Below are 27,745 nucleotides of genomic sequence, written 5' to 3'. Positions count from 1 at the left end.
CATTTAATCCAGAAAACATTCCCTGCAATGGAGCTGCAGCACCTCAATGATTTCACTGGGACATCAGGAATTGTACTTGCCAAAGGAGCAAGAAACAGGCATTTACCTGTGACCTGGGAAGCTAGTTTTGTTGATCACAGAGCTGTCCAAACATGCCTTTTTCTCTCTGGGAAGCTGTGACAACATCCACAACACTTGTTCTTAAAACATTCCGGGTGGAATGCAGAACGAGAGCAGCAAAATGCTTTGGGAACAACTTGCACATCCTAAGGCGCATCCCTAAGCATGTACAGGAGAGAGAAGAGGCTTTCCTTAGCTTGGCACCACAATACACCAGAGCTGTTCCTGCTGGGGTGGAGTCCATTCCAGCAGGGACATCTGGCAGCTGCTGCCTGCCCCGATGCTGGTGTGCCACACGAGCAGGGTGCAGCCACCAAAAACGGGGTCCCCATCGTGCTGGTGGAGAGCCAGGTCCTTAAGTCTCCATCAGGGCCTGAACACTCCTTGTCCCAAGGCTGCAGAGATCCCAAAGGGCTGCACATCATGGGGTGGGACTGGGCTGTAAATGCAACTGCAGAGAGCTTGTAATAAATAAATTCATTTATGTTTTAATAGGAGACACTGAGGTACCTCCCCTCAACTGCTAAGTTAATAATTTTCCAGCATTTCTTTTTTCTTAAAAAAAAACCCAAAAAAACAGAGCTTGGAGGTGGGTGCTCCTAGAGCTAGACCAACTTTGACTTACTGTGCACTGTCTGGCAGAGCTAAACAACTGCCTGAGCCATGCTGCAATATGCAAGTATTAGAAAGTAAATTATATCAGATGCCAGTCATTATCACAGTGACCCATATTTTAGGGTCTCAACTGCATCTCTGCCAGTCTTCCTAAATTAGGTTTTATTGCCAAGCTTTTATACATGCCACTGTTCAATCAAATAAAGCAGCCTTCCACCAGAGTGTAAGCAAGATTAGGAAGTAGACTGATTTGTTTTTGGTTCTCTTAAGAGCAAGGGGCAACAAATGCAACCTCAGAAAATGAAAATCTGAACCATGAGGGAAATTTGGAAAACACAGTTTCATAAGACAAGCTGGTTTTCTTTGTAGTGGACAAGCCTCAGTTGGCTGACTCGCTGCTAACTGGATTTACTGGAATGCATCTATCACATTCTTAGTATCAGCATTTCAGCCTTCAAGAGGCATGTCTGAAAGGTTCAGGTTTCCCACAGAGTGGTGCAGAGCTGCTTCCTCAGCCCAGAGCTGATGGAAGAAGGCAGACAGGCAGAGCCAGCTGGGCCAGCCTGGGAGAAGAGGCTTTGGCAAACACAGTTACTGTAAGGTGCAGCTCCCCTCAGAACCCCAGGATGGAAAGAGCACCCATACACTGAAAAGTTAAATGCAAAATACAGCAAAAATGACTGTAATGAGCAAAACATGAGCTTCCCCCCTGACTGAGCAGAGACTAACTGTGTAACGAGGAACAGTCAAGTTCAGGAAAAATATTCTGACACTTTCCTACCAGAAGGATAAAACAGGGGGAGAAAGCCTGGGAGGGCACTAAGGGACCCCCATTGCTGTGTGTAGTGAGGAAAGGAAAACCCCCAAAGGCCAGCCCTGCAGAGCCAGCCAAAGGCACCTGCAAGCTTAGGTCGTGTTGGACACATTTCTTGTAGACAGCTGGAAAAGCAGGGCTGAGCACAAAGACCCAGTGGCCACAAGCCACCCAAGCAGCAGAGGTGTCTGTCTGCTTCAGAGACATGAGCTGGGTGACCTCCCCGCACAGGGGATGGGAGAGGGGAAGAGCCCTGCAGAGCCTGCAGGCACAGGCAGCTCCCCAGCGGGTCAGCCACATCCCCACAGCTCTCCCATCACCTTGGCAAGGGCCTCCCCACTGCAGCACCCTCCCACTGCCCACCTCCTCCATCCCACTAGCTGGACCCCACAGCTGCTGCCTCCCATCAGCTTTGTGCAGGGCATGTGCTTCCCATTCCAGACAAACACACATTTCACAGGTCAGAGGTAAAAGACTTTATTATCCCATGGGTTTTTCCTAAGAAGTAAGATTCCCACCAGACAAAATATACAAAGCATCTTATGTTTTCTTTCTACAACTGCATTCTCATCCTACGGAACAGTGACCACGGGAGCTGACCCCAGAGATCTGAGGTTTGTCCTCACAGCTGCAGGACTGCACAGTTAGCATATCCAATGGCCAGTTACATCATGCACAACCAGAGGGGAGGGAAGAGGCCTGTATGCTCACCTGAGTGCAGGCTCAGGCTTCTAGAAAGGAAGAGAAACACAGGGCTTAAATTTACCAGTTATTTCCATTAAGTGAACTAATTCTCTGTCCCACTTCTTGTCATCCTCTTGGCAATTAAAGGCTGAGGCTAGCAGCAAGTTATTGCCTAGAAAACACAATGCTAGAAAAGTAAATACCCATCTGGCAGTGGGAAACTTTCCACACCAACCTGCAAGAAGTGCACATAATTCTTCATTTTACATCAAGCTTAAAGCAGAATGAAACGGAAGTGTCCTCCTCTATTTGACAGAAATTAATATTTATAGCTATGTTTATATAAATAATAAATACTCAGCCTCTAATGACATACTAATTCCTATTGCGTTACATGACTATCCTGAGATTCTGTTTTGTTTTCACATAATTAACTCATAAAATTAACACTCAGAAGTTTAAAATATATTAACTTTGCATTTTGGTTCTGCTGAGTTAATGATTGTACTTGCATTTACTTTATCCTTCCTCTTCCAAAACAACAAGCTCATTTCAACAGATGGTGAACAGGTCCAGATTTGCTGGAAACCAATTAACAAGAATGTGCCAAGTTGAAACTCACCCCATTCTTTCAAGCCAAAAAACTGCCTGCATTTCAAGAACCTAATTAGTTTTAACTGCATTTATGGAATGGAGGGAAGAATATTTAATTACTCTGCAATTCTTCTGTCTGATGATCAATAGAAATGCAGTTTTGTTCAAATAATTTCTCTGCAGTACATTGATCAGCTGAATCTTGCCTTATATCAGTATCTGTACTCCACTGGTGCCTGCAGATGTGATACACAGCTGTATTACAGAGATTACTATCAAAACAGCTTTCACTGGAGGAATTACACAAGAATACACACTGTTAAAAGATTTGAAAAACCTGCTTCTTCACTTGCCAGTAACTACAAGCTCTGCTGCTGACACTACCTTCCCTCTGCTGAGCTCTCAAACTGTCCTGTCTGTAGCCTCCCAACTATTCCTTTCCTAAGTGCACCTGGTTTAGGTCATTATATCAGCCCTGAAATGGAAATCCTCCTCTTGTGCATACACCCTCTGTCCCAGTGCCATGGCAGCCTCAGAGCAATATCCCAGCCTGAAATTGCTCAGCCAGGAAAAGAGCACCTATTTCCAGCATTCCTCTTTCTCAGCCAACCCTTCTACCCAAACCTGCTCTCAGAAGAGATTTCCATACTGGAGTGTGGAAGAAGCTGCATCCACCCCCCATTATCTTTGAGCACTGTGTAAATTTAAGCCCAGCCAATGTCTTGGGTAGGTAGCAGGGAAGAAAGGGCCACAAAGGACCCCAGAGGTTAGAGCTGCAGAAGCTGGGGGGAGTATAAAAAGTAGCCAGATTACCATGTCTAAAGAGAGGGCTGAGAGCATGTGTGCAAGCAAAGCCAAGGAAGGTTACATCTGGAGAGTGGCTTCATGACTTTTGGCAGATAACAGTTTCGACCACAAAAGTGTTTTCAAAGTGACGAATGCGATGACAGTTTCCAGCCTCACGTCGACTGATACCTAGAAGTGATTTAAAGAGAGGAGAGAGGTGAATCAACAAATGATGATCTGCAAGAACCAAAGCAAGGAGGGGAAGGAAAGCAGATGAGATGCAACTTCTGAACACTGAAATGGGGGGACAACATAGCCCACATGGAAAGCAGAATTATGTAGTCTTTGGAAGAATTAACAATCTTCTCTAGGATATAGTCCTGTAGTAAGAACTGCTACAATCTGAAGGAGTCACCTGGCAATAGCTGGTTTCAGCTGGCAGCATCTCAATGTTATCTCAGGCACCAGAAAGCCTCAAGAAACCAAGCCTCAAGCAGAAGTCACAGGCTGGTACAGAGCACAGCCCTGGGTGCAGCCAAGAAGTGTTTAAAACAACTGTCTGTATCCCTGCGTGCCTGATCCTGCTGCGGCCCCACCTGGGGTAATGCTTCCCCTGGGTAACACTTCCCCATGCCCCCAAGTGCAGGTCCTCAGCTCTGGGCAGCTCTGCTGGCAGCTCCTCCCCCCTTACAGCAAACCCCTGGTGCCCCAGGACAAGCAGGATCTGCCAGGGCTCCATGGGAGCAACAACCAACGTGTGCCAGCAGCTCCTCCACATCAGTGCAGCTCCCACTGGGGATGCACCATCAGCTACAGCCCTGGGGACCTCTGCACCCTGCAGCTTCCCCAGAGATCCAAACCCCACTGATTGCAGGTCCACATTCCAGGTGAGCCTTTAAGCATACCTTAAATGCAAATTAATACAAATACTGGTATTAAAGAGTATATTGCAGCAATGTTACCATTTCAATATAAGGTACATACTGTTAATTTCCATGAAATCATTTTTACACAGTCAAATGTTCCCTCTTCACAACGCTTTCCATACTATTATGAACTTAATTAATTAAAGGCAATTTGCAGATCTAATCTGCTCTTAATAGCTGCCACTGAATCGGGTGCCTTCATTAGGGAAATTTTCCAAACAGTTCCCAACAGCACTGCTATTAGTTCAGCCTTAGGAGCCCACGTGTAAATGAATTGCTGGCTCCTGCAAGCATTTTTACAGGATTTGTATCAGGCTGATGGCTGACACAAACACAGCAGTCAGCACCCATTTGCAGCAGCATCCTGAAGTTGGGTTTAGATTAACGGGATGGGAAACGCCTCAAGGCAAACCTCCAGAAGGAAACCCCACACTGCCCATGAAGAGGCCAGCATGGCTGTACCAGTTACAGTGGGGCTGTGACATGGAGTGAGGAGCAAGGTGCAGGGCTGTGATGTGGGATGAGGAGCATGGGGCAGGACTGATGTGGGGTGAGGAGGATGGGGCAGGGCAGGGCTGTGGGGCTGGGTGAGGAGCAGGGCAGGGTTTTGGGCTGGGTGAGGAGCAGGGTAGGGCTGTGGGGCTGGATGGGCAGCAGGACAGGGCTGTGAGGCTGGGTGAGGATCAGGGCTGTGGGGCTGGGTGAGGAGCAGGGCAGGGCTGTGGGGCTGGATGGGCAGCAGGACAGGGCTGTGGGGCTGGGTGGGCAGCAGGGCAGGGCTGTGGGGCTGGGTGGGCAGCAGGGCAGGGCTGTGGGGCTGGGTGAGGAGCAGGGCAGGGTTTTGGGCTGGGTGAGGAGCAGGGCAGGGCTGTGGGGCTGGGTGAGGATCAGGGCTGTGAGGCTGGATGGGCAGCAGGGCAGGGCTGTGGGGCTGGGTGAGGAGCAGGGCAGGGCTGTGGGGCTGGGTGAGGAACACAGGGCTGTGGGGCTGGATGGGCAGCAGGACAGGGTTTTGGGCTGGGTGAGGAGCAGGGCAGGGCTGTGGGGCTGAGTGGGCAGCAGGACAGGGCTGTGGGGCTGGGTGAGGAGCAGGGCAGGGCTGTGGGGCTGGGTGAGGAACACAGGGCTGTGGGGCTGGGTGGGCAGCAGGACAGGGTTTTGGGCTGGGTGAGGAGCAGGGCAGGGCTGTGGGGCTGGGTGGCCAGCAGGACAGGGTTTTGGGCTGGGTGGGCAGCAGGACAGGGTTCTGGGCTGGGTGGGCAGCAGGACAGGGTTCTGGGCTGAGTGGGCAGCAGGACAGGGTTCTGGGCTGGGTGGGCAGCAGGACAGGCTCTCACGCCGGCGGGCGCCGCGCCGCCGCAGCCGGTACGTCTCCTTGCCGCTGCACAGGCGGTAGATGAAGGAGCCCAGCTGCTCCATGTCACTGACGTGCTCCGTGGCGATCATCTCCTCCTGGATTATGTACGTCTGAGGCAGGTATGTCCCCTTCTGAAATGACAGAGTTTCCACTGAAGTAAGGCAAAAACACCGCCATGATCTCCTCCCTGAATGCATCTGTTTCACACAGAGCACCACGGACAACCAAAGGAAAATTCATTTGCTGCTGAGGCTCAAGCTCCACTTACTGAGGCCATTTAACATGTGTCCTTGTCCTTGCAAGAAACTGTCCCTTGCTACTAGCACAGTGCACACAAAACAGATTAGATCCAAAAATGGAATGTTGCCATAAGGGGTGAAGTCAGTGTAGGATCAACCCTGTTATAAACTGGCCCAAATTTTAGAGCAGGATGCCCAAAACTGTAACTCTGAGAGTACAGCAAAGCCATCTGGAGAGAAATAAAAGCTTAACCAAAATTCCAGGAACTCCACTGAAATGTGCACTCTACATTTACTTCAAAAGAAAAAACCCAAAACCACCAGCCCGGCTCAGAGTCCAACATTCCCCTCTCCTCCCTGGTCCCTTCAGCAGACCCACAAGGATGTCCTGCCCACAGGAATGAGGACTAGACATGGGCCATGGGCACCACATTCAGAGAAGAACTGAGCTCTCCACAAACCTTCACTGCCCCAGGAACGTCTGGGGCAGTGACAGCCCTGCTGTTGGGGTAGAGGCCACTATGAAGGCCAGGGTGATGAGTGAGGTGTCATGGCAGAAAGCTACCAGGGGATGGAAAATATGGGGTTTCTATGTGTCCCCCAAAGATGGAGGTCACATTTTCCCCTGAAGGAAAGAGTTCAGCTCAACACTGGAGTCTCTCTGCAAGCTCATTCCCAAGTGCTCAGGGCATCTTTCATGTTTGGACACCACTGTAGCAACAAACAGCTGTGTAACAAGTGCAGCCTAGGCCAGGGGACACTTGTGAGTAGATGCTGACTAGGTCATAAAGCAAAGAATCACCTCTGGTCCTTTTCCTTAAGAGTCAAAGAAGTGAAAGTACTGTCAGACCCTGGGGCCAATGTAAAAGCATAACTGTCTCAAGTTGAAAGGTGTAGCTGGGTGTGTATTCCATTTGCCATCTGTTAGAGGTTGGGCATTATCTGCTGTTCTTTGGGTAGTTTTTTCTTTATCTCTCCCACAGCCAATCCTCCCTCCAGGAGATCTCTGCTGTCCATGGCCCCTGAGTGTCCCTGCACGGCTGAGAAAATTCCATCATCCATGGGGAGATGCTGTGCCCAGGGGAGGAGCCAACATTCCTACCTGGATCCAATCTGACCTGGGAACAGCACAGCAGCCTCTGCCCCCTGCATTCCCAGAGGAGCAGCTTCCTTCCCCACTGCATTCCCAGAGGAGCAGCTTCCTTCCCCCTGCATTCCCAGAGGAGCAGCTTTCTTCCCCCTGCATTCCCAGAGGAGCCCAGGCCCATCTCCCCCAGCCCTGGAGCTCCAGAGGAAAACTCCCACCTTGTGCAGAAGCACAGCTGGCACTGCAGGAGGCTGAGCCACCCTGGGATGGGGCTGCTGCCACCTCCGTGACACCCAGGGGTCAGGGCCTGCTCTGACTCTGTGACTGTTGGTTTTTTTGTACTATTAAATTTGTATATTTAATTTTCCTAGTAAAGAACTGTTATTCCTATTCCCACATCTTTGCCTGAGAGCCTCCTAATTTCAAAATTATAATAATTCAGAGGGAGGGGGTTTACATTTTCCATTTCCAGGAAGGCTCCTGCCTTCCTTAGCAGACACCTGTCTTTTCAAACCAAGGCAATAACCAAGGAGAAAAGCAAGCAATAGCAGCACCATTTCAGGTATCACCTCTTCTGTTTCCCAGGACTGGTTATCTCCACAGAGCTATACCTGGAAACACACTACCTTAACTCAGTGCAGTGCTGCTGGGCTGGCACAGCCAGGTAGATCAATAACGCTGTCCTCTAACACTGAAGGATTAGACAATTAGTGCCAGTTTGCACTGCACTAACACTACAGTTCTGCAAGAAATTCTATTATTGATTCTCAGGGGGAGAAGGCAGGGGGGCCGTGAGATATGTGCAGTTCCTGGCAGGGGCTGTCACAGTGACAGCCAGGGCTGGGGCTCAGGATATGCCACACCCTTGGCCTGAAGAGAGGGCTCAGAGAGACAGATATGAGCACACAAGCCAGTTTCTTCACTGTCTCAGGCTGAAATAGCTGTGGCAGGTGAAGGGGGAATCACCACTCCTCCATGGCAGGACTGTGCAACAAGGACAGTACCTTCAAGTCTCTGCCAAGAACTTTCAGCAAGCTAAAGCTCTGAGCATCTTGTGTTCTGCAAGAGATGTGGATCATCCATCATTTAACTGGGTCACTTCCAGTCTCCTGCTGCTGCATGGGGAGCATCCCTCCATCCTTTTATGTCAGACACTGATGCAGCCCTGGTCACTGAACTGTCACACCTGTGCAGAATAAAGCCTGAAAGAAGCAGGCACAGGGCATGTGGCAGCCACTCTGCAAAGGGGCAGCCTGGCACCAGGCTGGCCAGGAGGAAAGAGCAAAGGAGGTTCCCCAACTCCCTGTGCTGCCCCAGTCTGCTGGAGCAAACCACTGGTGTTAATTGCTGGACTGTGATCTGATTCTAGAAACAGGACTGCAGTCACTGAACAGGTCCAAAACTAAACTTTCTGCTGGGAATTAATCTCATTCATTAGGGACTTGACTGCATTCAGAGATGCAGAGAAGGCAAAAGTCTCCAAGTCCAAGGACCAACAAAGCTCACCCAGCATGTAAAAGGAAGCACTTTTGAGCAGCAGGGCAAGTGATAAGGTTATAAAGATCCTCCCTGCATCAGGAATAAACTAGAGCTTTCTGCCTGACCAGCAAGGCCATCCCTCCCAAATGTGGCCATGAAATCACAGGCCCATAGGATCACAGCTAATTCATCTGGGGAGGGACCTCAGGACTTTATCCCACCTGGTCTTGAAAACCTCCAAGAATTTCAAGGAGGCAGCACAACCTTCCTGGGCACCCTGCTCCACTGTTCTCATGGTAACAAACTTTTTCTGAGCCAAACCCAAGCTAACCACTTTAAAACAGTGTCTCTAAGGTACAGGTTAAAGCCTCCAGAGACAGACTGGACACTACTGAACCATCTCAATGATCAGAAGGTTATTTAAACTCATACCTGCTTTGGGCTCTTCAAACACGTAATTGTATTGTTATCCCCTTTTTAAATTCAATGATAATGCATCATTTTCACTCAGGATGAGTTTATATCTGTTGTTCTAGGATGTGCCTAGTATTCCCAATCTCTCAGTTGTTTTCTCTCAGCTTGTGCAATCCTGCCTTTTCCATTTCCCTCTGCCCAGGGACTGGTCACCTGCCAGGGTCAGAAGCTGTGACAGGTCTGGAGCAAGTTGTAAGAAAATGTGTGTTGTACCCCAGCGGGGTTCCCAGCACATTTGCCAGACAGTCACAGTGCATGAAATTGTGAGGAACTGCAAGGAAACAAACTGGGAGTCTGACAGGGACTGGAGATCAGGCTCTCTCCAGGCATAACTGTTTGCCTCTGAGCTCACACTGCAAAGTTCACCATACTGCACATAGCAGGAAGCAAGCAAAGAAAATTTAAGAAAGAGTAAGAATTAGATTGTCTTTTTTTTTCCCCACTTTCTTTTGAACAGACCCTCACAGGAGTGATAAAAGACCCAAGTTCAGTGCCTTGATTTACTTGCAGAAGACTGAGACAGGTATGTGCCTTTTGCAGTCTGAAAAATCCTGTGTTTTTTTCCTGCTGTGAAGATTAAATAGTATTCTATTTTAAGATGGCTGCCTTCAGTAGCACAGGCTGCTGAACTGAACAAAATCGCTGGTACTAAACCCAGTTAATGCTGGCTGTGAGCATAACTGATGAGCCCAAGCCTGGTGCTGCAGCTCAGAAGGGAGGGCAGCACAGATTCCTCCCAAAAAGGTGAGTGTTGAAGGCCTGCTCCTCCCCAAGGGACACTGAGAGCTCTGCAATTGGCAAACCACAGTGCAAAACACAGGAGGGGGAAAGGAAGGAATATTTTCTTTTTTCTCTTGATTCCTACAATCAGTAAACACCAGAGGGAAGGAACCTGCTGCTTCTCTGCCTCCCTGGTCAGGCTGATCCTCATGCCAGTGTTACTGTGTTGTCTGCACAACCAGTACTTCAGCTAAACCTGCTGAAGTCTTCTCTCTACACGGAGACTCAGGGCCAAGGCTCACTTCCCCAGACACAGCAGTTTTGACTTCCCAGGAGCTGCCAGCTGGCACCCAGGAGCCAGCTCAAGGAAAGCATGCAGAAGAAGCAGGGCTGCAGCTGTACCTTCACGTTGACCAGCAGCTCCCACAGGTTGCGAGGAGGCATCACGATGGTGGTGTTGAGCTCGATGACGTAGCACTTGTCCAGCGTTATGTCATGATACGCTGTCAGACCCTGCATGCCAAGCACAGGAATGACACAACTGAACCCTCTGCAATGACTGTGAGAAGGCTGAGAAGAGGGAATTCAGGGAAGACAGGACACTGTGTTAAACAAACCTCCCTGCCAAGGAAGCAGAGCAGGTTGGAAAGACCCAGAGAGGGCCTTGGGCAGGAGGACAGCTCAGGAATAGATGATGTGACAACAGTGACAGTGCCAGGCCATGAGCTGCTGCACCCAGCTCAGCCCCATGCTTGCCCCCACCATCCCAGGAGCTCCTTACTCGCTGGAAATCATGGATGATGTCTGCAGGGTCGCTCCCTCCAAACTGGGGCACTGGGACATTGATTTGCTCGTAGTTCTCTTCAATGTAGATCTTGACATCTTCGTGCAGCTCCAGCTGCCCTTTGAAGGGCGAGTACAGCGAGTCTTCGTACAGGACACCGCAGTGGAACACGCTCTCACGGGGCAGCTGTGGGGACACATCCAGGCAGGGCTACAACACAACCCCCCATGCTACAGCAAACATGGGCAGGAGTGTACCCCTGCTGAGTAAACACTCATCAGATGCTCAAAGATATTTTAAGATCAAGCTTTTTACCAGAAAACATTCTTGGTGAACCTAGTGCAAACTACCCTTGTGAAATGATCACATCTCACTTCATGCTAGCCAGGTCCAAAGGGAATAAAGAATTCCCTTCCAGCTTTCATGAGGAGTAATTCAGAAAGGCAAACTGACTGCCTCCAAGCTCTTACATTTCCTCACCAGGCTGTTCACATCCCTCCAAAGCCATGACTTCCAGTAACTGCATTTTTCTACAGGAGGCATAGAAAAAACTGCATATTTTCAAGGAGGCATAGAAGCTTGGGCTGAGCAGAGAATCATTTCTAGAGGCCCTTGTAGCTTGGAGAGGCAAATGCAGCAAAACAAAGTGGATTCACCTCACAGCAAAACAGGAGCTGCTGTTCTCTGAGTAACCTGGGAGGTGTCACTGCCAGGGCCTCCCTCTAGGCCAGGGCTGCTTCTCCTAGGGAAGTGCCTCCACCAAAAGCCCAGGGACAAGTACCCTCACCTGGGACAGTGCTGTGTGTGAGGGGGGAGCAGCCCTGGGGCTGTCACAGCGTTTCCAGATCAGGTGTAAATGACAACGGGTAATAAAGCACTGATGATTTCTTGAAACAAAGACTGCAAATTAATTTGACAGCAAGGAAATTTATGGAGAAAAGGAGTATATAAAAAGACTCTTCTGCTGAGTGGATAAGTGCTGTCTGCAGAGATGAAGGCAGCACCAGTTCTGGGAGAACTCATTCACTAATAGCCACTCCACAAAACAACACAGCACAACGAGGACTCCAGTGCAAATTAGTGCTCTGGGGTTTCTTGGCTAAACACTCAGCAAGCCAGAGCTCAGCAGTTTCCTCCTCAAAAAGCAGCTCTGCCCTGTCTCATTCCCTGTGTTCTGACCCTCTATAGTGCTGCCAGCCCACTGCTTTGGCCAGGCCAGGCCAGGCTTTGATAAGACTAAGGTGCTGAATTTAATGGAGGTTGAGGGCTCACTTTCTACATCATTTCCCACTTAGTTCTTACTTCTTTGCTTGCTTTATTAATAGCAGCACCTATTTTTGTCACACCTACAGAGCTTTTCTGTGCTAGAGCCTACAAAACCTACTGCAAAAAGCTGTTCCCTTGCCTGTACTCCCCTGTTCTCTCCAGGCTTGCTCTCCCCTCACAAGCCATGCTTTCAGGCTGCTGTACCCCAGACAGCAGTGATGTGTGGTTTAAAAGGTCCAACTGGCAGGATATTTTTATGCAGTTGAAAAGAAAGCAAAACAAAGCCATAAGAGAAGGGGAGGGTTTCTGCAAGGCCCTTCCAGGCATTGGGAATGGAGGTCAGCCTGAGCCCACCATTTAAGAAATGCCTCATCGGCAGTGCCCAGCAACCTGGCTGCTGAGGTAGCACAGTGCAGGGCAACAAAAACCAGCAGCACCTCTCTCAAAGATGGTCTGGCTGCTCGGGCTGGTGGAGCCAGAAGTGCTTACAAGTCACTCCTACCTGGGTGATGAAGAAGTATCTGTAGACGTACATGGATGCAAAGACCAGCCCCAGCAGCAGCACGAGCAGGCCCATGGTCAGGTAGCACACCCCGCTGAGCGACGAGCGGCGGCCCTGCGCCGCGGGGACCGGCTCCTCCTGGGGACAGAACACAGATGTCAGCTGCTGCAGCGGGGCCCAGCACCTGCTGAGCCTCCGAGGGGGCTCTGGGGCACCAGCACCTGCTGCTCCACCCAAGGGTGCTCCAGGGGACCAGCACCCGCTGAACCATCCAAAGAGGTTGTTTTGTGCAATGAACAGGGCAGGCACTGCCCTGCAAAGCTACTTCAAACCTGGCAACAATAAAACACTTGTGCATTTTGCTTCCCTTACCCCAGATATGTATATAAACTATATATATATATACCCCATATATGTATATAAACTATACATATTATATACCTATATATTTATATATATTGAAAAGAAGTGTGTGTGTGTGTTTGTGTGAACATACACAGACATATTTATCACCAGCTTCCCACCAATTGTTCAGAACAAAGACAAGCTTTGTTTCGGTGGGAGGTAAAGACTGACCAAAAATAAAAAATAAAATCAGGAACTCTTAGTTCCTGGCACTGAATGTAACAGCACTTATGTGTTTATAGTCAAAATTTTTTAGTTGAAATGCTGCTACTCATGGCAGAATTTCTCATTGGAAATTTTTTGTGATGGGAGTTACTGGTACGTCCTGGCCCTGCTGGGGTGAGCTGACACAAACAGATGTGCTGATCTCAACTTCATTTTCAAGCTCATTGCAGCACAGCTCCTAGGCAAATGGACAGAGCATCAAAAAAACACACACCTGTCCTCTTCAGAGTGCTGCCCAATCTATACAGACAGTAGCCAGCTCACCTTGTCACAGCCCTGAAAACAGAGGGCAGTGCAAAGGCAGGCTTATGTCCTGCAGACAGCTCATCCCAACCTATGATGGTCTTGTTTTTATTACCAAAATAACCCTTCAAATGTTAAGCAGAATGATGTAAGGCCTTTCAGAAGCAGATGAAAGAAGCTGGTGTTCAGAGATGCCCCAGTTTCCACACAGAAGAGCTGAAAGCTGCCCTCAGCTGAGCAGGCAGGGGAGAGAGGCACCAGGGACAGCTCTTGCAGATTAACTCCCTCTGTGCAGTTTGATCTGATGTGTTTGACTACAGACACTCTCCACAGCCTCTTGGAGACTGCTATGAACGGGAGCAACAGACTGAAAAGCAAACATCCGCCTCTCATTGCTAAGGTTCCTCTCTTCTTAAAGGAAGAGATGTTTCTCCAGAACAACGCAGCCCAGGCCCACAGGGTGCTGCCAGTGCTGAAGCCCCAACAGGACAGGCCCCTGCCACTCTCTGGTGGCATCAGACCAGCTCTGCCCAGCCCAGCTGGCAGCAAACACCTCTTTCCCCTTTCTCTACCATGGAGCAGCCCTTGTGAGAGCAGCAGATCAGTGCCAGGCTTGGAGACATCATTCCTGTCCCAGACTGGGACACCCCAGCATCACTGAGGCCCCCATGGGGACCCTGCCAGCTGGGGATTCTCTGCTCCTGCCCTGCACCTGAGCTCCACTGAGACACAGGAACAGGGGCAGAGCCAGGAGCCTGCAGCCCCTCTCCCACCTGCTCTACTCCCAGCCAGTGGGGACACCTCCAGATATTCACTTGTTTATTCTCAGCCACATTCAGCCTGATAACTGACAAGACCAAATTGTTTTGGGGGAGCTACAATTCCAGGACACCTCCAGGAGAAATTAATGTACATTTATTTCTCCTTCATCCCAGCTGCTGAAAGACCCACAGCACCTTGATTCACTTCCAGCTCCCTGCACTGAAGGATCACTGCAATCAGTTTGCTGCTGCTCCTCCAGTAAATAAAGGGATGAGCAAGCTGAAAAATAGCACATTTTTCCTCTCCTCCTACAGACAATGGGCAACAACTCTGTCAAGGCACAAAGAACAGAAAAAAAGAAACAAAAAATCGTATTACTAGAGGAAGTTTAAATGCTCTCTGACATGAACCACCAGGACAAGAAAGTCATGCTGGATGTCAAGTGTTTCACAAAAACAGCTTTCCCCAGACACTTGTCATCACAGAAGGAGTGCAGACAGTGGGGGTGAAGAGAAAGGAGATCTCCTGACACTGAAGCAAGGCTGAGAAAATGTTTAGTGCTCTGAAAATGAACCATACCCAAAAGATGCCAGGTTGCTGTGGTGGTTAATGCACTGCTGCTCCTGCAGTGGGCTGCCAGCACTGACTCCAGGGAGGGCTTGGAGAGAGGCTTCATGAGGACACAGCAAATCAAAGGGCAAATAAAATACTCCCACTAAGAGAAAAGCTGTGTTTGAAGAATGGTAGAGAGGGGAAATAAGCCCAAAGTGGTTTGCTACTTGCTAGGACAGCTCTGTCTTCTTTGCATGACCAAAGACACTGTGACACATCCCACCTCTCACTGCCAAAGACAGGTTCTGCTCCCTACAAAACATTCCTGGCTTCAGGAAAAATGCCAGAGCTCTGCAATGTGGGAGAAGGTGGGAGAAGCAAAGCAGAGCTTTTCTCTGGAAGAAGTTATTAAACAAACCCCCAGATTCTGAGGGAGAAAAGAAAAAAAATCAACAGCAACCATTCTGATGGAACAGCAATTTAGGCAGTGAGGCTAAAAATGGAGCCAGCCAGGCCAAGGGGAACAGCCAACATAGTCCTGCAAAATACTGCATAAAAGTCACCTGGAAAACCTGACTAAAAATGTGTGTCTCCATCCCCCAGCCCAGCAGATGGAAAGGCCACCAGCCTTTATCACTGTGAATAAATGACAATTTAAAAGCAACTATGTCAGTCTGCACCTCGGCTTGGGGCTGGAGGCATCCCCAGCACTGAGAGCCCACGGATGGAGCAGTGCACAGCCTGCTCGAACAGCTCTTCACCCAGGATAACCAACCTGCACCAGCCTGCAAAAATCCAAGGAGCTTGTTGCACAGGCTGCTACCCTGCTTGTGCCACTATACACCTCCTTTCCCACAGGACCCCCACTCCCTGCAGTAGAATTCTTTACAAACAGGGTACTCTAAAAGCCAGAAAATCCATCACAGCTGATTTCCATATCTGCTTGCCAAGGAATGCCTGGCTCTCCAGCAAGGGTAGCAGGGTTTTCCTCAACCCTCAAGGTGTGCATTTCCAAAGGACAAAAATCAAAATCTTAACACACAAAACCATTGTACATTCACCAGGTATTTAACAGTATTCCAGAGAATTCATTAACCAGATACATGGCTTGCAACAAGCCATCCTATTAATTTTCTGCCTTGATCAAGGTTGGGGTTTTTTGGGCCAAGAGGAATGGGAAAGGTTGGGGTCAAAACCATCCCTGGGCAGAGGCAGGCACAGGTATTTCAGCTGAGTAAATGGGCTTTCCTCTTTTCATTGTTTTAAACACAATATTCCAAGAGCCAGATATATTTTACACGAAAATGAACATAAGGCACTTCCTCCCCTCCCTGGGCTGAGCAGAGAACAAACATTTATTTGTTTCTCCATGAAAGAACAGAAGGAAAAGCAACATCGGTGGCAGAAGAGCAGTATGTCCACAGTCCAGGCACTACAGATGTGCACGTGGGGAGGATACACAGACTCACCCCCAGCTTTGCAGAGCATTCCACTGCCTCTCCATGCAGTGATCCCTTCTTTGCTCCGTTTTCCTTGGCAGTGCCACTTTGCTGACCCTAGAGAAAGGGCTGGGCCAGCTCCCTTTCCAGGTGACCATTTCAGAAAAGGCAGTGGGTAGAGTTCCTTATGCTCTGCAACCCAAGGGGCAGCCACAGCTGCTCTTCCCCTGCCTGGACAATGGGGAAAGAAGCACCCACTTGTCACAAAAAGCACCTGCACATCTTGTTTTTTTGCCTGGCATTGTCCTGCTAATCCTTCATTCCACTGGGACAAGTCAGAGGCCTGAGCTCCCAGACATGCTGACTCTGACTGCTGTCAGGCATTCAGCCCAGCACCCGCAGCAGACAGGATATTGGAATATAAAAAGGAATTCCTTTTTTCAGATAAAACGAGCTCTTCACTATGACTCAGTGCCCTGCCAGCTCATGGGGCCACCACAGGAGCAGAGTACAGGCAGCAAATACCCAGATGGGAAAGGATGGAGGTATGATATAGACCATGGGGTACAGGAGGCTTGAAAGTAGCCTGAGGGGTGGGGAAAAGCCCTAATTCACTCTTTGTGGATTTTCTTTGGAATTTCATGTTTTGCTGAGGACATGATGAAAATGGCTGGTGTCCTGTTATCCCTGTGTGGTACTAAATGGTTATGAACAGCTCTCCTACAAGGGGATGGGGGACAGAAACCCGGCTGGGCACAATGTCTGGTCCAAGGTTTGGAAATCAAGTTCAAAGGCCACAGTGAGCCAGAGCAGGGAAACCTCCCAGGCACCTGTGGCTGAGCCAACCCCCCCAACTTCACAGCACTGAGCCTTTGGACACAGCACTGGAGGAGCTGTTCACAAGAATCATACCTGGTGAGGCAGTGCCTTTGGAATTTCTCATTAATACAGGAGAAGGTTATAAAAATAGAAATGTGATATTATTGCTCCTTCATCACCCATGTCTTGCTGCAGAAGACAGAAGTGAGAAAATTAGAAGTGTCATGCCACACCTCGATCCCTTCCCAAGTCGCACATTGCCTCAGCAGAGATGGGCTCAGCTCATGGCTCTTTTCTGCTTCTGCAGCTTTAGAAACAGATGAGTTCTCCACAAACCCTGTTTCCTGCATTTCTGCAACACACGGGTTTGAAATCTTTAATTTTAGGTGTAGCAGGACCTGACAAACTGAGGACAGAGATTGGCAAGTGTCTAAATATACACCCCCAACAGGAAAAGAAGCGTGGGGTGACTAAAAATAGTAGATGTGATTTTGGTGACTGACAAGTGAGGAGAGAAATGCAATGCAAAGGGATGCAGTTTGGAGAGCAGTGCCATCTAAAATATGTCATCGCTCTCTGGGACACTGTTCAAGGGAGCAGCAACCTGAGCTCTCAGTGTTTGATGTACTGACATAGCTGCAGACACTGCCATGGCTTCCTCAAAGGACGCAGGCTCCAAACTTAAGAAACCCTCACGAGAATGATCTAACTTACCTTGCTGTTCACTCATTTCTGGTAGCCAAAGGCCAATATGAACTATGGGGAAAGAAAATATATTAGATCAAGGTCGCTACTTCCAGCACATCAAGTCCCATATTCACAGCAAAATCAGTAACTGCTTTACTAAACACGAGGACTTGCAATAGTGGCAGCTCCACTGACTTCAAGTGGAAAAGCCCCACAGCTGATTGCTGGAGAGCTGCAGTGCTGCCACTTACAGTAGGTGTAAGCTGGAAGGGACTGAGCTCTCCTCTGATGTGATGCCTTAGCTTTGGGTGTTCCCTCTGGGGAAGGGACCCCCTTGGCTGTACCAAGAGCCTGCCCTTTCTCCTTGTGAAGCAAAGCCCCCATCCATCCACACCACTAGCAGCACCCCTACTACCCGAGGTGCTGGGCACTCACTGCTGCTCCCTGCTCCTGGAGAAGCACTGCAGAGTTTGTGGGATAAACTTTAAGGTGAAGAAATCCAGAGCTGCCTCCCAAAGACAACCATATCTGTACTCAGGAATTCCAACACAGGGAGCTTGGTGGTGGAGAGCCCCCAGGGATGGCCAGAGCAAGCTGGGTGGGCAGGCAGGCTCTAGACTGGAGAACCTGCCAAGCTCTGCAGAAGGGAGGTCAGAGACTACACACAGTTTGAAAAAGGCAGAAAAAGGAAGACAAGAAGAGAGAGGAACAGAGAGATAAAATATCACAGCAAAGGCATCCTGGTATCCATAAAAGCATCCCCAACACTCCAAAGGCTCCTGTGTCAGATGAACAAAAAATGAGTCCTGTCCTCAAGAGCTATGCTTGGAGAGAGGAGAGGAAGCAAAATGAGGAGAATACCAGGTGAGCCTGTGGGGGAAGACTGCCTGAGCAACTGCCCTGGCTGAGAGGGGTCAAACCTCTGCACTGGCAATGAGAGGCCTCTCAAGGAACCCACACATGGGAGGAGAGTACTTCCAGGCTGAAGGGAATTTCTAATGCTCTAGGTCAGAAAAGGAAACATGTGCATGCATAGACAGAGAGGAAAACACACACACACACACACACACACACACACACACACTTATATATATATATATATATATATATATATATATATATATATATGGCACACAGTTTCCAAGGCAACCAAAGTCCCTGCCCACAGTCCTTGAGCAGTGCTTACACTGGCCACCCGACAGCATCTCCACAGAGAACACAACTGATGACTTTTGGACTCAAAGATGCCCGGAAGCAAAAAAAAAAAACCCAAAAGCAAGCCAGTAATTGAGAGACTAGCACAGCTGAAGGCAAAAAAGTTGCAATAAATGAATCTACTCACAACTTTGAGTGACACCACAGCATGTGACTAGCAACAAAGCCACCTGCCTCAGGAGTCACTTCACAGTGCTGGAAATTAGAACATCAAAAACAACCACTGGCTAATTAAAACCCCCAGCGTTGTTGCTATATGACAAAGACAGCAGGATGTTAAAAATGCAGCCTAGCATGTGGGAGCTCCTAAGCACTCAGTGATCATATTTTCCTTCTCCCTCATTGGCAAGAGAGATATAAATCCCCCTCTTTTCTCATTTTTTCATCCCTTGATGGAACTAAGGGGCTGTTACTCCCCCCTCTTTGCACACGAGTGAGGAATTAATTTCCATATTTTTGTTTTGTTTTGTTTTTTTTTGGCAGAGGCACAACAACTTCCAGCTGGAATGATTCCAACCTCCCTCTCCTTTTCCCAGGAGTACAACCATTCAGAACATTAGCAAAGCCAACAAAGCCCCTGGTAAAAACAAGACTGTTCTTACCACGCTCACAGCTGAAGCCCCCGAGCATCGTGTTAAACAGAGAGGCAGGCAGAGAGAAAATAAACAGCTGTGACAAAGTGGCAAAAAATATCCCAACCTGGGCATTTAACAGCCTGATTGCCAAAATACTGATTCTGATAAACACAGCCTGATTTCCAGGCCACTCACTGCAATGATGGGGAAATTCAGTCCCTGGCATGGAGCAGCTCCAACACTGCAGCTAAAAGGCTCTGAACCTCACCTGGGAGAGGGAAGGAGCCAGCACAGCCATGTGAAGGCCATGGGTTGTTAAGGGTCTTTCTTACAAAAGACTCCCTGAAGTGGGAGGTGGCATTAAAAGAATGGGAATCTTCCCCAGGAGAAGAATGGAGGTTAAGCTTTGGCACTGGGTCTCAAACCTCTCTAGAGCGATGAAAGGCAAAAGGCAGCTCAAGCAGGATTGGAGCAGAGCAGCTGCTCTGGGAATAGGGGAAGCTCTTAAACTGAGAGGCTGGCAAATTTAAAGAGAGCCTTGACTCAAAGGTAAAGACATATGCACGAGGGCAGACACCTGACTCCTTAAAAGACCTCTCACAAATGCCAAAAATATTCAAGAATACTGCAAAACTGAGGTAAGGAAATGGCAAGAGCTTTCAGCTTGCTCTTGGTGTAGCTGAGCCCTCCTTCTCCTCCAAGGTGAAGGGAAGAGAAGCTCCTACCAAAACCAGTCTGTTTGCTTCTACCATCCTGCAGGGCTTGGAAGAAGCAAGCCATGAGCCTGGGTCACCACCAAAGTTCTGAGCTGTCCCTTGGGACACACTCCCCTTTTCCCAGACTGCAATTGTACAACTGCTCCCATGTAAAACAAACCCACCTAACAACACATGCAAGTGGCCCTGGGCACAAGCCAAGGGAGAGAGGCTGATTTTGCAAGAGGTGTGAAGGATTGGGTGCTATGGCAACATATCTGAAAGCAGGAAATGTGACAGGGAAGACAAATGAAAAGGTTTCTCAAGATTTCACTTGAAGTTTTTCACCTCTAGTGATGCCTTTGGATGCTAATGAAGCCCCAGAGCAGAGAAACAGGTGGGCCCAGGACTCACCTGGATACTGCCACTGGGCTCTCACACTGCTTCCCCCAGAAAGCTCCATGTCTGGAGAGCCTTTGGGTGTGTACCCACCTCAGAGCTGGCACAGTCAAGGCAAGCAGAGATGGTGAAATCAGCCATTCTAGATCTCACCAAGAGCAAGCACTGCTGATCTGGCTATGGCACTCTTCCTCTAGATGTGACTGATTCCCAAAAAGCTGGAAGAAAGTACACAGCCATGCCCACAATGCCCAAGAACACCCAAGGTCCTGCCTTGTGCTGGCTCTGCAGACAAAAGGGACAGACTCAGGCAGAAACCTGCACTGATCACTCCAAGCAGAGGGACAGAGTCCAGCATCTCCTGGAGGGCAAGTTCAATCATCCTCAAGGAACCAGACTTCAGGTTACAGCATTTGCTTCTTCCTTGAAAATCAGGACTTGCCACTGCTCCCTTCTAAAACACTGACAGCTATTATCTATTTTCCCAGCAACAGCACAGGAAAACTCTGACAGTCAATCCTACATTTGAAAATTCACCACAAAGAAAAGGTGTCTAGTTTAATAACAGCAAGAGAGAGGATAAAAATTTACCCTTCTCTTTGTTTTTCAAACTGACTTCAAAGGTAGGACATGGCACCAAGAAAGACAACTCTGAAAAGTGAGTGCAGAGAGATGAGTGAAAATAACCAGCACCCTCACACTGTCCTCTTTCAAATGGCAACACTGCCATTAAAAAAAACCCAAACCTAGGTTCTCACTCATCACTTGGGAAGAAAATACGCACCTACAAGTAAAGATGCTTTTTCCATCTCCTGTAAGCCTGGTAATGAGCAAACATTTGGTGGCACAAAATCAGGAACTGCAGAGCGGCACACGGGAACACCTCATCCTCCATCTCTCCAGACCTGGCTGCAGTGCTCTGCTGGATACAGCTCCCTTCTTCTGGGCTTCTGCCCCATACTTTTGGTTCATTTGTCCCCTCTGAAACTCTTCTTTTTAAAGGTATTTCTCGGTTTTCTGTGTTTTGCCAAAAAAAAACCCTCACCAAAACTGCTGTGTCCAAAGCAGGTAAATGCAACAGGTTCTTCCCATGTGAAGAGCTCCTCCTTGCAAAGCTAGGCTGGTTCCAGCTCTCCCCCAGCTTTGGGAGAACACAAACCTCTGGACAGCTATTTCCAGTTCCTCTGTTTCCAGCTCTTCAGTCTACATCTCTTTGGTGAAAGACAGCTACATGTTTCAAAATTCAGAATAGATATTCTCTGTCCTAATCCCTCTGCTAGTGTTAGTCAGATCCTTTGTCATGCTCAGCTGGAATATCAAATATTCATGTCCGGACTCCAATAAGACACTGAAGTCTTGTATTTCACTGGAGCAGATCCTGCAAGGGTCTGCAGAGATGCCTCTTGCAGAGACTTTTTTCTCCCAATTCAGACCTTTTCCTCTGCTTCCAAGACATCCCCAAACCACAGAGAACCAAAACCAAATGACAGTGCTTCTCTTTAAGCCGACAACTCTGTACAGGCCACAATAAGAAATCACCATTTCAGCCCACATGGTTATAGGAGGGTTGGGCAATGACCAGGAATAACCTTCTTGTACAGGAGGCTGCTTCTTAAAATTAGGATCTACCACATTCAGCTCCCTAAGCCTGAATATGGTGAGAACCCCCACAGCTCGAGAGCCTCGAGCCTGCAAACGTATCAGTGAGCACAATCAATCCACACTGCTGCCAGCAAGCTTTTCCTTCCTCTCTCTGAATTTACAGCTTGCTTTGTGAAAAGGCCTCTTCTTAAAAGACTCTTCCTCACATCCCCTTCCCTCGCCATCTGTCTCCCACCTCACAACATTCTGCAAAGAAGTCGCTCACAAAACCCAACGCTGCACTGGCACAGCAGCATCCAGAGATTTGTGAGACTCTGCTTTATGTGCCCAAAGAGCCACTGTTCCCCCACCTGCCCCGTGAGCTGGAACCCAGCTCTGGAGCAGCACTGTTCAAGGTGCACCAAACCCCTGGGACAGCCAGAGGTGGCATTGCTGTCCTGCTGCCACCACAAATCACTGATCCTCTTGGGACTTGCTCGGGCAAATGCAAAGCATTCCCAGCTCACCACGGCTAGCTGAGCATCAGGAAAGGCAGGGGAGCAGGGACACAGCACCAGCCCCAACACTGAGGCACTATCTGCCTCCTTAAGAGCTCCACATCCACAGCAGACCTGCTCCTCACTGGGGAGATGGGCAGTCACAGGGAACAGAGCCTCCTGGGCATCAGAGGGGTCCTCAGGGAACGTGCTCCCCAAGGGTTTCCAGGCTTTGCCCTGCTATTTCTGCCAAGCAGGGCAACCACACTGGGTGTGGGAGCTGTGGCAACAAGGAGGAGCTGGGACAGCTCAGCTGTCAGCCAGGAGCTGAGGCACCCAGCAGACAGAGGTCCTGAGGTGCAGCTACAAAGAGACCACCCAGACACAGAAGGGTTGGAGGGATCCAGCGCCAGGCAGCAAGCAGCTCCATGTGGGAAAGTGCTCCATACAACCAGGAAGGGTGTGATCCAAAGACCACTGAGTCTTGTCAAGACTTTGGGAATGCAGATGGGATGAAAGACATCGAATCAAAGCCTGGTATTACTGCAACCAACCAAGAGCAAAACATGGGTCACAGCCTGCAGACACCATTGTGTGCAGCCTGGAAAGCCCCTCGCAGCCCCGGGGCTGTGAGGCACTGCCAAGGTGTTTCCAGCAGGCTCACCAGGCCTGTGGATATGGAAGAGCTCTCCCAGTCCTGCTTGGGCCGTAAAGCCCTTCTCTCCCACCAGCCAGACCTGAGCAAACACTGCCCTGCCTTTGACACTCCTCCTTCCAGAGACAAAGAGGACTGCATGAGCTGTCCTTTCCCCGAGGCAGGACAACAGGCTCCTGTGAAAGCAGCCCCTGGATCACACAGATGCAAGCCCCCTGTCCCCCAGCCAGCAGCCTGTGCTGCAGTGCTGCCTGGGAGGCACCGTTTCCCCCAGCCAGCAGCACCAGGTGCTGGATGCTGCTCTCGGCCAGGCCACTGGGGCAGCCAAAGCCCACTCTGGACAGAGCGAGGCTGAGAGGTGCCTCTGCCCTCCAGTGCTTTCATCTACACCAGGGGAGGCAGAAGATTTTCATGAAACCCCTTCTCCTCTGGCTCTTGCACTGTCTCTGCCAAACGATGAGCATTATTAGAGGGGTGTACAAGGGATCAGGAAAAAAAAACCAAAAAACCCAACCCACATTTTGACTAGAGAGCTCCAGCCATCAGTTTGACTTGGTTCCTGTGGATTTCAACATCCATCACAATCACAAGGAGCCTATTTTCCCAGAGCAGTTAAAGACACAGCCTATGTATTTATTTCCATTTTGAACTGCAAATAGGGAGTTCAATTAAAACTTACTGAATACTATTTTGCATCTGAAAAAATATTTTCCAACAAACATAATGCATTATTTTGCTGGCTGCATAACCTCAAGCTGCCTTCTGCTCAAGGCTGCTACATCCTCAAAGTTCCTACTTAATGACAAGATTGTTTCTTAAAGTCTTGCAACAGTCTCAAAATTATGTGGATTTTTCTGACAGGAGTTTAAGCTGCATATTCTTCCCTATTCAAGCCTAGCTGTACAGGGGAGAAAGAAGGTTCAGCACATGCAAGCTTGCTGTCATGACTCTTCACCTACTACTTTTCAGGACACATTAGCATTACAGACATCTTCCTGCCTGATGCATCTTTGCATTCACTGAGCACCTGCCAAAATTCCCAGGCTGCAGAAGCTGCCGCTGAATCATTTCCCAGCTCTGGCTCCTATCACTGGGATTGAAGTTATGAGATCAAAGAGAAAAGGAATGCAGAGCATCTTGTTTGCATGTCACCAATGCCATTTTGCTGTGAGGCAGCTAGAGAAAGACACACACAGACAGAAATTATTGGCAGCAGGAGCAGGAGTATGGCAAGAAAGCCTGGCTACGGAAAGACCAACACCACAGCTGGGTGTTTTACAAAGGTAAAGGTCCAGCTAAGCCCAAGCACGCCAAAGAATCCACTGTCATAGTCTGAAAAACATCATCAGGAAGCAGCCACCTGATGTCAGTGGATATGCTGCTCCCTGGACATCCTCACACTGGACAGACTCACTGTAACCCAGTCCTACCTTTATTTCATGGGTCTTATGTTGATGTTCTTACATGTCTGTCTGCTGGAATCAAGAGACTGCTGAGAAGCCTTTGTTCTAAATTTGTGTTTCTAGGTTCCTTTGTAGCTCACAGAGGTGGGCATAAAAGAACACCACCATGCCTCCCAAGAGTCAGAGAAAGGCCCAAGGCAACATAAAAACCCCCAAATTTATTATTTGCTACCTAAGCCAATTTCATACATCTGGCAGGACCTGAATCAGAATAATTTTGATTGCTCGGATCTGGCAGCCTTAATGATAGAAACAAGCTTCTGTTACTTTACTTCTTTTTAAACCACTTTTCTCACAGTGTTCACGAGAAATGGATGGATACTGCCTGAACTCATGTAGGACCAACAGAACTGAGTTTCTGGCTGTGGAAAGCTGGTTTAATGGCAGGATGAGCTGGAAGTCGAGTGTGATAGTCAGCTGCCAGGGCTGGACATCAGAGGCAAGAAGAAAACCAGCACCTTAGTTTGTAATTAGGAAATACAGTCAGGAAATCACCGGGCAGTCACAGTCAGCCATGTTCCCTCAGGTCTCTGCAGAGCTTTTTGGTGTGAGATTAACAGATGCAACCATGATAGACTGAGCACAGCCAGACCCTGGCAGCACAGCTGAGAGCTGAGCACATCGTGTGTGATGGGAGAGATCATCATGGTCTAAGTGACTCCCTGAACTCTGCACAACAGAACAGTCTCCTGAAGCCCCTGCTGCAGAGCACTTCTCCAGAGCAATTCCCACTTGTTTGGTGAGGCACACAGAGAGAACACTGCACTGCTGCAGGAACAGAGCAAAACCACAGCTCCCACATTATTTTTTGAGTCAGAGAAAGACTAGGGTTCAATAAATGATCAGACCACATGCACAGCCGAGGGATTTGTGAGGAACACAGAAATGCCATTTAGGACTCCTCCTCTGAAATGGGAATGCTGCAACAAGGCAGAGGCGATGCCGTGGGTCAGGCCCAGCTCAGGACGACCCCCTCACACAATACAGTGTGGAATCCACCCAGCAGGTCCACCCTCGCAGCAGGGCTGGCAAGAGGGGCCCTCCAGCACCAGAGATTTCAGAAACACTCAACTCCTGCCTGGTTCACTGTCTGTGCTCAAGAGGGGCACTGCCCTACAGTGCCTGGCCACGGCTCATACAGCCCGGGAGCGACCCACACAGCTCTGCCCAGCCCACGTTCTGCATCTGCTACGGCTGTTCTGGTACCTTCGCTCCCCTTGTGCCTGAAGGGATCCCATCATGCAGGCACGAGCAGTGGTTCCCCTCTCCTACATCACCTGAAGCCAGCAGAGCAACTCCACATCACCGCGTCAAGTCCCATCTGCAAAGCATCTGGAGCTCTGTGCTCTTAGCCCCTTGCTTCCCATCTTGCTCCAGCACCATCTGCTTTCCTCCTTTTGCCTCTTCCCCGTGCCAACCCAAAGCCTTCAGAGATGTCGGGATTTGAAATCCACCCAATCCGAAATTACATTCCCGCAGGCTAGACCGCCCCAGGGGATGCGTTCCGCTGCCACTGTGCGCGCTGGACACAGCGCTGCTGTTCCCTCCGTGCCCGGGGCCGGCGGCTCGCTACCCTGCCCCATCCCCTCCCCGCTCCTCTCAACTTCGGCCGCCCGCCCGGCCCCGAGGCCGCCGGTAAAGCCGGACACTCCCGCCGGTGCCCGTCCGAGGCGGCAGCACAGCCCCGCACCCCGGGGCTCCCGCGCCCCCGCCCCACTCACGGCGCCCGGGGGCAGCAGCACGGCGCCCGCCACCCCATCGCCCCCCGCCGCCTTCTCCTTCTCCTTCTCCGGCTTGAGCGCCGCGGGCGGCTGCTGGACGCCGATCTTCACCATGGCCCCGCTCCGCCGCTACCGCCGGCCCCGGCACCGCCCCGGGGAGGGGCCGCGCCGCGCCCGCCCTCAGCGCCGAGCCCGCCGCGGGCACCGGGCGGGCACCGCGCCCTCAGAGCCGCCCGCGGGCATGGGGGGAGCACCGGGCGGGCACGGGGCGGGCACCGCGCCCTCAGAGCCGCCCGCGGGCACCGGGCGGGCACGGGGTGGGCCCCGGCCCCGCAGAGCCGCCCGGGGCCGGTCTGCCCGCGGAGACCCGGCTGCCCCACCACCCCCGGCAGCCCCGCTGTGGACACGGAGCGGGTGCAGCGGCACCCCCGGGATCTCGGGGCACGGCGCGGTCAGTGCTGCCCTGCCACTGCTGACAGCGGCCCAAAGCGGAAAAAACAAACCCAAAGCACTCCCGAGCCGGAGGCGGCACCGGCCTGCAGCAGGTGCACACCGAAGGCAGGGTTACTCTGGGGAAGGGCACAGAACAGAGGCCGTGGAGGAGCTCGGGTGGCCGTTCCCCCAGGATCAGCTCCGGGCGGCACAGCAGATGGATTTCCTTCAGCGTGGGGACACTGATCCACAAAATGCCCTGTCTGCCAGAAGCACTGTGGCATGCAGAAGAGAATTGCAGGGACGGTTGGGTTGTTTTTGTGCCACCCAGATGATGGCTGGGGAGCAGTGGAGCAAGGAGTACAGCAAGGAGTACAGAACACATACTGACAGTTTTGTTAAATAAAAAAATGGAAAAAAAAAAAAAACATTAACAACATCCTCTCTGGCAGCTACAGGTAATAAGGAAAGTAGGAAATTGTCAGTGGATAAACACAGCACTACCTTTACATTGATTTGGTCCACTTAAACATAGTATTTATTTATAATAAAGTTGTTACAAGCATTTTCTTTCGATCCAGATGGGTTCATTGTGTACTGAGTGCTTTACATCATGTTTTGAACTAACCCATTGATAAATTACTGCTAAATTTTATTTGTAAAAGGCATCTTTGGCAAGGATTCAACATTGACTCACAACAACAATTGCTCATAGTGCTGACTTACTTTGTTCAATATTTGGAGCTGTTTAGTCCTCCCAGCATCCCACCCTGTGGGTCAAAGTTACATGGGGATTACAAGTTTTATCTCGCACAGAGATAAGGGGCTGCATTTCCACAACAGCATCTGATTTCAGGAGCTCAGACTGAGACAAGATGGTCCTGAGATTATGGAAATGGGAGTGTTTAAAGCTAGATCCAAACATCTCACATG

At 49.8% G+C, this 27,745-nt stretch overlaps 1 protein-coding gene across 1 annotated transcript; it reads right to left on the bottom strand.

The window, feature by feature from the left end:
• Nucleotides 1–2,822: 2,822 nt before the first annotated feature.
• ITM2C (integral membrane protein 2C) lies at nt 2,823–26,559 on the bottom strand. Its single transcript, XM_021555767.2, has 6 exons — nt 26,381–26,559; nt 12,448–12,585; nt 10,677–10,865; nt 10,298–10,408; nt 5,877–6,027; nt 2,823–3,802 (listed from the first exon to the last, which is right to left on the bottom strand). The coding sequence occupies exons 1-6, from the start codon at nt 26,492–26,494 to the stop codon at nt 3,711–3,713; spliced, it is 795 nt and encodes a 264-aa protein (XP_021411442.2). The 5' UTR covers nt 26,495–26,559; the 3' UTR covers nt 2,823–3,710.
• Between the last annotated feature and the right edge of the window lie 1,186 nt (nt 26,560–27,745).

The sequence above is a fragment of the Lonchura striata genome, chromosome 10 (genome assembly GCF_046129695.1).
Source record: "Lonchura striata isolate bLonStr1 chromosome 10, bLonStr1.mat, whole genome shotgun sequence".
NCBI classification, from domain to species: Eukaryota; Metazoa; Chordata; class Aves; order Passeriformes; family Estrildidae; genus Lonchura; species Lonchura striata.
Note: the sequence above shows the minus strand (reverse complement) of the source record. Positions and strands in the feature narration are given on the sequence as shown.